The sequence below is a fragment of the Rhagoletis pomonella genome, unplaced genomic scaffold (genome assembly GCF_013731165.1).
Source record: "Rhagoletis pomonella isolate Grant_MI unplaced genomic scaffold, Rhpom_1.0 Rhpom_scaffold_00009, whole genome shotgun sequence".
In the NCBI taxonomy this organism is placed as follows: Eukaryota; Metazoa; Arthropoda; class Insecta; order Diptera; family Tephritidae; genus Rhagoletis; species Rhagoletis pomonella.
The window spans coordinates 8,990,345-9,000,294 of NW_023458563.1; the positions used below are offsets into that span (position 1 = coordinate 8,990,345).

The 9,950-nt window shown below is 42.8% G+C and overlaps 1 protein-coding gene across 1 annotated transcript; it reads left to right on the forward strand.

Moving 5' to 3' along the window:
• Nucleotides 1–745: 745 nt before the first annotated feature.
• LOC118745862 lies at nt 746–5,355 on the forward strand. The gene is made up of 4 exons (XM_036479529.1): nt 746–1,510; nt 1,562–1,708; nt 1,786–4,010; nt 4,056–5,355. Exons 1-4 carry the CDS (start codon nt 746–748, stop codon nt 5,353–5,355), a joined length of 4,437 nt encoding a protein of 1,478 aa, XP_036335422.1.
• The last annotated feature ends 4,595 nt before the right edge of the window (nt 5,356–9,950 follow it).

Below are 9,950 nucleotides of genomic sequence, written 5' to 3' on the forward strand. Positions count from 1 at the left end.
ATACCGTGCGTGGATTTTAGACAAATAGAGCCGATTTCAGCGCATTAACTCGCTTGTTACATTGGTGCGGTCGTCCTTCCTTTAACCTTAAGAACCTCTATAAACCTAACGCGTCCTTCAATTGTCCTTTGCAAGTGCCAAATATTAAATTTGTGACCTACGAACGACTCGTCAAAAGCAAAACGAAAAATGTCGAACTTCGTTAAAACGCGCGATTCTGCGCTCAATGCCATTAAGCGATATATGGCTAAGAGCACTGACGAAGCATTTTTAATGGACGCAGAAAGTGTTAAAAGTTTTCTGCAACTCCTTAACGAACAGTGGGCTCGTTTCAATACCGCTCATGACGCGGTAGAACTCTCGTGCGGAAGTGATAATACAGAGGTCGAAGAAAATGTGCGAATTCAAGCCGAGACTTGGTATTCTACGGCTTTAGCCAATTTTAATCGCGTACAGAAGTGTCGTACCGAATCATACCCCTCGCCCGCTCAAATGCCAGTGTCTGCATCGATACGTCTGCCCAAAATGGATTGGTTTTTTTGATGCATTTTCTTCGCTGGTGGATAGTAATGCCGCATTGTCGCACGGACAAAAGCTGCACTATCTCCGAAGTTGTCTGAAAGCTGACGCTTTAAAAATTATAAGTGGCTTCAAAATATGTGACGCTAATTACGATGAAGCTTGGGACCTTTTGAAATCGCGCTTTAAGGTCATGCGGGTAATAGTGGAAGGGCATCTCAGAGCTATGGCCGATGTTAAAAAGGCTACTACTGATACTGCCGACACAATAAAAAGTGTAATCGACGCATTTCAACAACACATACGCGAACTTAAGGCTTTAGGTCGACCAGTAGAGTTTTGGGACGATTGGTTGGTACACGAAGTAGTAAACAAATTAGCATTCGAGACGCGTAAACAGTGGGAGCTATCACTCGTCAGTGATAAGCCTCCGTCGTTCGAGCAGCTGTCCACGTTTTTGGAAGTTAGGTGTCGGTCTCTGGCCATGCTTTCGTCGTCAACTTCACTACCCACCAAGGGTAAAACCACTTCAGCGAGCAAGTCCACGAATGTGTTTCACGCAGTGCAGGAACAAAACAGCTCAGGTTGTACCTATTGTAAAGGTCCTCACAAAATATATAGTTGTGATAAGTTTCGCAACCTGGACTCAAACGCGAAATCGAAGTTTGTCAGAGAATCGCGCGTGTGTACGAACTGCTTAAGCTCCGGTCATTACAAGGCAAAATGTAATAGCTTCTCTGCATGCAGGATCTGCCAGCAACGTCATCACACGCTGCTGCATAATGCCTCCTCTACAACTAACGTCACAACCACCGCTCATTTTGTCAACAATGCGTCCCCTGTCACGCCATCCCCTCTCGCCGCGAATGCCACACTACAATCAAACGCAAACACTTCATCCGCTATCGCCTCGTCCACAGGCTCCGCTGCTGTATGGACATCCTCGTATTTGAATGCTAGCTCCAACCCGCCGCGTCCAAAAGACAGAACTGTGCTATTGGCTACCGCCTTAGTCAAGGTCTGCGATTTTTGTGGTCATTAGCAAACCGCGCGCTTGCTGTTTGACTCCGGCTCACATGCGTTGTTCGTAACTGAGGCATGTGTACAACGTCTAGGTCTACCACGAAAAGCGTCCGCAGTATCCATTACTGGCATCGGTTCGTCGCAAGGAGGCCGCTCTAGAGGTGAGGTATTACTTGTTTAGATGAATGCTTCCCTATCAACGCGTTAATCTTAACCAAGATTACAAGCGACTTGCCCACACAGACTTTGTCAGTTTTAGCGTGGCCGCATGTGCAAGGTTTATTCTTAGCCGATCCGCAGTTCATGAAACCCGGGCGTATCGACATTCTGGTTGGTATGGACGTCATGCAACAGCTCCTTTGCTCAGAAGTCCGTAAGGGTCCACCTAGTACGCCGATGACTCAGCGCACTGTCTTTGGTTGGACGCTATTTGGAAGCGTCGACGGAATAGAACCTGCTGCACCTCGCCTAAAGTCGCTGCACTGCGAAGTCCAGTTAGATAGAGCTCTTACTAGACTGTGGGAGTTAGAAGAAGCTCCGCAAAAGACCCACCTCACGTACGAAGAGCGTCACTGCGAAGAACTCTTCGAAAAAACGCACCAAAGAGCTCCTGACGGTCGCTTTGTAGTTGAACTGCCGCTGAAGACCGACGTACTTCTGGGCGATTCGCGAAGTTATGCTGTCCAAAGCCTACTACGCATCGAGAGGCGCCTTGCTCGGGACGACGACCTGCGGCTACGCAACAATGAGTTCATGCAGGAACTTCTCGACATGAATCATATGGAGCTCGCACCAGAATCAACGAGTCAAATGTTTTACATGCCGCATCACCCTGTTGTAAAGAATTCGAGCGTTACCACTAAGCTGAGGGTCGTTTTCAACGCGTCGGCTAAAACTGCCACCGGAAATTCGCTGAACGACGCATTATTTGTCGGTCCTCAACTGCAGGAGGACTTATTTTCAATTTTAACGCGTTTTAGAACGCATCGCTATGCACTGACCGCGGACGTTGCGAAAATGTACCGCCAAGTATGCGTAGCACCGAAGCACATTGATCTACAGCGAATTGTATGGCGTCGAGATCCGAGTTTACCTATACAAGACTATCGTATGCTGCGCGTAACTTACGGCGTGGCAGCCGCGTCTCATCTAGCTGTGAGATCGCTACAACAAACCGCAAAATATTCGCACATTTGTGAGAAAGCTTCTGCTGTCATCCACAAAGACTTTTACAAGGACGATCTCATCACTGGTACATCGTCCAAAGAAGAGCTGCTACTTTTACAGCAAAATGTCTCCGAAACTCTGAAAGAAGGTGGCTTCGAGCTCCGAAAGTGGGCATCGAGTTGTGCGGAACTTTGCGAAAAAATATCAAATGCATCGAAAACAATATCTCACTACTTAGTCGACGGTGAGGATGTCCATGCTTTGGGTCTAGTGTGGAAAACAGCAGAGGATTACCTAGCGTTCGTGGTTAATTTGAAGAAGCCACCCGCTATTTTAACGAAGAGAACCTTTCTATCTGATGCTAGCACGCTTTTCGATCATCTGGGGCTGCTCGCTCCAGCGACGATAAGATCGAAAATGTGGTTCCAGGAGATTTGGCGTAACAATGTTGGTTGGGATGACGTCATTCCTGACTCTACTGCAATGAAGTGGTTGGAACATCGCTCGGAGCTGCAACTTCTTTCGAACTTGAAGGTAACTCGCTGGATTGGCTCAGGTGCAACTGGGTCATTCACTGAGCTGCATATCTTTGCTGACGCGTCCGAACGAGCTTACGCCGCCGTTATGTACGCGCGCACCTTGCAACCCGACGGCCGGGTCACTGTTGCGCTGATCTCGTCGAAGTCCAAAGTAGCGCCGCTTAAAACAACAACGCTGCCCCGTCTAGAACTATGCGCTGCGCATCTCGCTGCTAAGTTGGTGCAAAGCGTGTTACACAGTTGGGACGATCTCCGCTATCCGCTGTATGCCTGGACGGACTCCACAATCACGTTGGCGTGGATACAAGCGCATCCTAGCAAATGGCTGACGTTCATCGCCAATCGGGTCGCTGACATTCAGGAAATTCTTCCTCCTGAGTGTTGGAACCATGTCCGCTCGGAACTGAATCCAGCCGATTGTGCCTCGAGAGGTATAACTCCATCTGAGCTGCAGCATCATCAACTGTGGTGGACGGGCCCCGAATTCTTGAAGAGCACTGACCAGTTCTGGAAACAAACCTCGTCTAAACAGCACACAACCGAGATAGGCGTTCGAAGCAAAGTCGTTGCTCATGTTACGAGCTCAAACGAGCATTGGCCTATAACGCTGAAGTATTCGTCGTTTTCCAAACTGCGCCGTATCATCGCTTACGTGCTAAGGTTCTTTGTCAACGCTCGAGTGAATACTCGGCTCAATGCTGCTAGGCGATTCGGTCCTCCGAGTTGTCAAGAGTTATCCGAAGCTGAACTGCGCCTGATCAGGTATACCCAATCATTCTATTTTTCTAACGAAATCTCTCTTTGCAGCGCAAAAAGGCCAATCCCGCTTCGCAGCAGTCTTTTGCGCTTGCAGCCATACCTCGATGAGAAAAATGTCTTGCGTGTTGGAGGTCGTTTGAAGCATGCTGCAGTTACTCCTGATGTAAGGCACCCAGTCATCCTACCAAAAAACTCTCCACTTGCAAAATTAATCGTCCACGATATTCACGAGTTCACGCTACACTCTGGACCCCGCATTATGCAGACCGTCTTGCAACGCCGATACTGGCTTATTGGTGCTCGCAGCCTTATACGTAGCATATATCATAAATGCGTGAAATGCACCCGTTTAAACCGCAATCTCGCAACACAATCTATGGGAGATTTACCTGCAACTCGTACCACCTACGCTCGTTGCTTTACCCGCACCGCTGTCGACTTCGCTGGACCTTACTTATATAAGTTCACCCATGGTAGAGGAGCGAAGGCGACCAAGGGCTACATTTGCTCATTTGTATGCATGTGCACTGGTGCCATGCACTTGGAGTTTGTTGGAGACCTGTCAACACCAGCGTTTCTGAATGCGCTCAAAAGATTCATAAGCCGCCGGGGCTACTGCAGAGTCATGTCGTCTGACAACGGCATGAATTTCGTCGGCGCTGAGAAAGAACTTCGAATTGCATTCCAGCGGTGCATGGCAGATGCTAAACTACGTTCGTTCTTCGCCGACTCAAACATCGAGTGGCGTTTCAACCCTCCGTCTGCACCTCATATGGGTGGATACTGGGAAACAGGCGTCAAGCGCATTAAGTATCACCTTAAACGCGTACTGGGTGCAACTCTACTGTCCTATGAAGAGTTCAACACGCTGTTTACAGAAGTGGAAGCCTGCGTAAACTCCCGCCCGCTCTGTGACAACTCTTCAGCTGCTGATGACTTAGAGGTCCTAACTCCTGGTCATTTTATTATTGGCGAACCACTGAAGTCAATCCCAGAACCTGAGGGTCAAGGGTTCTGTGGAAATCTTCGTCAGCGGTGGCAAACTATTTCTGCCATGAGGCGACATTTCTGGCGCCGTTGGAGAGACGAGTATCTCGTCAGTCTACAGCGTCGCACCAAGTGGTTTCGTTCCTCGCGCAACATCGAAGAAGGTGATGTGGTTGCGGTCTGCAACGAGCCTACCCCTCCGACGAAGTGGGCGCTGGCAAGAGTTACTAAATGCCATCCTGGTGTTGATGGGCGCGTAAGAGTGGTTACGTTGAAGACACCGCAAGGCGAACTAATTCGGCCCATAGTTAAGCTCTGCCTCTTACCAACGAAAGGAGATATATTTCATGAAGAAGTCTAGTATATACTAACTTATCTATAATTTTGATTTGAATTTTTGCCAGTATTAAATTGTTTATGCATTTGTAACTTTTATATTGAACGTATCAAGATAGTTCAAGCGCGGCGCTATGTTGAGTTCATGTATGCATTTTCTCAAGTTTATTAGTTGTATGATCACATAATGGTTAATATCAGCAATGTAAGCGCATACGGGTTAACGACTTTGACGTTCTTTTTGTTATGCCCTTTTTGGTTTGTACATTTTTGCACATTTATAATCACTAGTTAGTTAATACCCGCTCGCTAAGCATCGTTTTTCCGCAATCTCCGCGAAGTTCACCCGCTTAATATTTCGTAGTTTATCTAACGCTTTACCCGCAATAATTATTGTACAAATTTAGCGCTATTGTTAGTGAATAGTAAACAAAAACGAGTTTCATACGCAATTCGCCGCAACAATTACAGTCCAATATCTTGTGAACCTAGCAGCAAGTAGCGATGCAGCCACTATTACAGAAGCGCTTAAGGTATTAAACTTTAATGCAAATCAGTAGACAGCGAGGCAACGAAATGCCAAATTGGCGCAAAGGCATCATAAAAGAAGAAATAAGCGAATTTGACCAAAATATATGTGCGAGAGTGGTAGCATTTTGCTGTGTCGCCCGAAAACCGGACCGTTGCCTATTGGGATATGTTAGGCCTTTCAGAATGAGTCAAACCACGCCAACTGTGTCAATGAATTTTCATTGATTTTCTGGAAAGTGAAGACAATTGTGGGAATCTGTATATAATTATAGAACAAAAATACACTTTGGACAATTTTTCCCTTTACAATAAAAAGATTTCCAGAATAAAATTTGCAAAACAATTAATTCTTTAATAACAATAATTTAAACAATTGCAATTATTTATATATTCTAGGCCCGCGATTGCAGTGAAATTTTGGCACAATATACTCTAAACTCTTGTTTTTAAATTCCAAAAAGAAAAATTGGTCTTTCAATTTTGACAGTCGCTATCGATTTTTTTCTCACCTTTAAGCCTTGAGTAAATAGTTATTTTCATGTAAGCTTGTGTGAGTGATAGCATTTTATTTTAGTTAATGAATAATTATACAAAAACGTACATTATTTAACGTATAACTTGAAACATCAATGTTTATTTACAACTTATGTTTATTTACAACTTGAGAAAAAAATCGATAGCGACTGTCAAAATTGGAAAGACCAAGAGTTTAGAGTATATTGTGCCACAATTTCACTGCAATCGCGGGCCTAGAATATATAAATAATTGCAATTGTTTAAATTATTGTTATTAAGAATTAATTGTTTTGCAAATTTTATTCTGCAAATCTTTTTATTGTAAAGGGAAAAGCTTCAGCAACTCTCAAAAAAAAGTTCATCAAATGGGTCGCGAGTTACGAATTTTTCTCTCAAAAATTGCAATATTCTTATAATACCAAAAAAAAACAAAACGAAGTGCAATTTCGAAAAACCGTCCAAAGTGTATTTTTGTTCTATAATTATCTACAGATGTCCACAATTGTCTTCACTTTCCAGAAAATCAATGAAATTTCATTGACCCAGTTGGCGTGGTTTGACTCAATGCAATAAAAAACATATTTATACCCGAGCGCACTTGTGCACAAGGGTATTATAACTTTGTTCACATAACGGTTGTTTGTAACAGGCAAAACGAATCGAGATAGATATAGACAAATGTATACATAAATGATCAGAATGAAAAGAGAAATCGATTAAGCGGTGACTGTCTGTCCGTCCGTCCGTCCGTCCGTCCGTCCGTCCGTCCGTCTGTCCGTCTGTGCACACGATAACTCGAGTAAAAATTAAGATATCTTAACGAAACTTGGTACGTGAACTTCTTTTGGGCGTAGGACGGATGGTATTGAAAATGGGCGAAATCGGACAATAACCACGCCTACCTCCCATATAACGGTAATTTTAAAAAATACGAAAACTGCGATATTTTAGTAACTACTGAAGATAATTCACTCAAAATTGGTACTTACAATGAGTCTCAGACGAAAAACATGAATATTATAAATTTTTGGAAAATGGGCGTAGCCACGCCCACTTATGGTTACATGTGTATATCTTGGTAACCGCTGCACCAATTTCTTCCAAGCTTGGCACAGTTGTTGGCCTTAGTACAGCATACTAAATGGCTGAAAAGTTTAAAAATCGGACAATAACCACGCCTACCTCCCATATAACGGTAATTTTCACAAAAACGAAAACTGCGATCTTTTAGTAACTGCTGAAGATAATTTGCTCAAAATTGATACTTGCACAGAGTTTTAGACGAAAAATAAGAATATTACAAAATTTTGGCAAATGGGCGTAGCCACGCCCACTTATGGTTACATGTGTATATCTTGGTAACCGCTACACCAATTTCTTCCAAACTTGGCACAGTTGTTGGTCCTGGTACAGCATACCAAACGGCCGAAAATTTCTAAAATCGGACAATAACCACGCCCACATCCCATATAACGGTAATTTCGAGAAATGCAAAATCTTCGATAAATCAGTAAATATTGAAGCTAATTTATTCAAAATTGATGGTTGCAACAATTCTTTACCAAGAAATACGTTTATGACAAAATTTTGGAAAATGGGCGTAGCACCGCCCACTTGTGATCACATATATGTATGTATCTCGCTAACCGTTCTAGCAATTTGTACCAAGCTCGGTATGGTTATTGTGCTTGCCACATAAAAGCAAACCGTTGAAAATTGTTGAAATCGGACTAAAATTGAGGCCGCTTTTCATATAACGGTAAATTTCAGAAATGCTTGAAATTTCAATATTTCGAAATTTAAGGACGCTAATTTACTTAAAATGTATACACCCCGGCTTATCATGTAGCGGTAGCTTTCGGAAAGGAGGAAAACATATATTTAATACTTGCGCCGGGTATTTAATGTTCGGCTCCGCCCGAACTTAGACTTTCTTACTTGTTTTAAGTTTCAATTGAAGGTTATTTGGTCTGACAAGACTCAATTAATTGCTTTCAATCAGATGGCCGGGCATGGTATTGGATCAAAGACCCAAATTAAGCCCATGCGCCACATGTGAGGCAAACTGTGAATCACTGTGGTCGGTCAATAATAGTTTGGGGTTGTATTTAAACAGTTTTGTGGGTCCGTTAGTACGCATTATGCGTAAGGAACAGTATCTGTTCATATTTCAACAAAATTTGCAAGATGTAGTCGAAAAATGAAAGTTTCTGCTGAAAAATCACCCAAAACATACCGCATATGTTCGCAAAGACTGGATACAAAATAAAAAATTTGCTAATTTGAAATAACCTCCACAATCCGCGGACATAAATCTCATCGAGAATTTGTGAAATCAACTAGAAGCACAGCTTATTAAGTATCCAAGTCCGTATAATCGAGTACATGAGCTGTGGAAGCAAACAGAGGATATATGGAGGATATACCTCCAGAAGTTTTACAGAGATAAAAATAAGGTATGCCAAATCGCACCCAGAAACTAAAACAAGCAAAATGGTACTGAACATTGTGTTAGTAGTCCTTTTTTCTCGTTAAAATTGTTAAGTTCTTAAAAATATATGAGTGCAAAACTGTAACATCTGCCTTAATTAACATTTTTGTCTGCTGGTTTTATTATTGTTGTTGGATTGACTTAAAATCATTATGAGAGAGGAAGTGCAGGTGTACCAATAATAACATACAACAAAAGTATGAAAGTCGTTAGAACTTGGAAAGATAGCGATGACTGAAGTAAAAAGTGTTACACCATGTTACAGTTTTGCCCGTCACTGTATGTGTATACCTCAGACCTTCTTCTTTTCGCCCATCCATCACCGCCAGGCGTATTTAAGCCTGCATTCTTAATATGTATACGTAAATTTTACGTGTACGCCGCATAAGAAGTATCGTTACTTTTTACCGTTATGCCCTATCGCTGTTTGCGCTCGGCAGTGCTTTCTTTATATTATTAGGATCTTTCCCGTACAACCTGGGCCGGATCCGGTAATTAGTGAATAAGCGAAAAATTTGCTCTTAAAAGTGGAACAATGCGCAGAAGTACGGAAACGCAAAACACCACCACTGCAAACACTTGGAAATTTAATTTTGGTTTCACAAATTTGATTGTATTAATAAAAAAGTTTATAAAGATTAAAAATACATGTAAACACAAAACAGCTGATATGCATGTTGACAATGGATCCAATTTCACCCGAAGAAAAAGTCCAGGCTGTTTCGGGCAGCAAGAAGAAGACACTTACGATCCAATACGTTACAATTTTCGCTCTCTATTACCCATTTTCTGAGTACGGGAATGATTTCCCTGCTGCTTTGTGCACTCGCGGGATCCCGCGTTGCGTACGGGAAAGAACCTATTGTTGCATAAGCAAGTGAATAACTAAGCGATTTTCAGTCCGCGGTATGCTTTGATAAAAACAACGTTTTTTCTTCACTGCTTTGCCCTACGTTTCGCTAAACTCCTTAGCATCCTCAGGGGCCAATCTTTATTTTAGATTAACAAACAAAAGAAGATACAAACAAAAACAATTAGGAACAAAAGTTACATGGAACATGTAGTTAATAAAGTCTCAATAT

What these genes read in the sequence shown, in the direction of transcription:
- LOC118745862 (XM_036479529.1), top strand. Translation starts at nt 746, where the DNA reads ATGGCCGATGTTAAAAAGGCTACTACTGATACTGCCGACACAATAAAA. An exon ending in CGCGTCCAAAAGACAGAACT is followed by an intron (nt 1,511 to 1,561) that starts GTGCTATTGGCT and finishes TGTGGTCATTAG; the next exon opens with CAAACCGCGCGCTTGCTGTT. An exon ending in GAGGCCGCTCTAGAGGTGAG is followed by an intron (nt 1,709 to 1,785) that starts GTATTACTTGTT and finishes TTGCCCACACAG; the next exon opens with ACTTTGTCAGTTTTAGCGTG.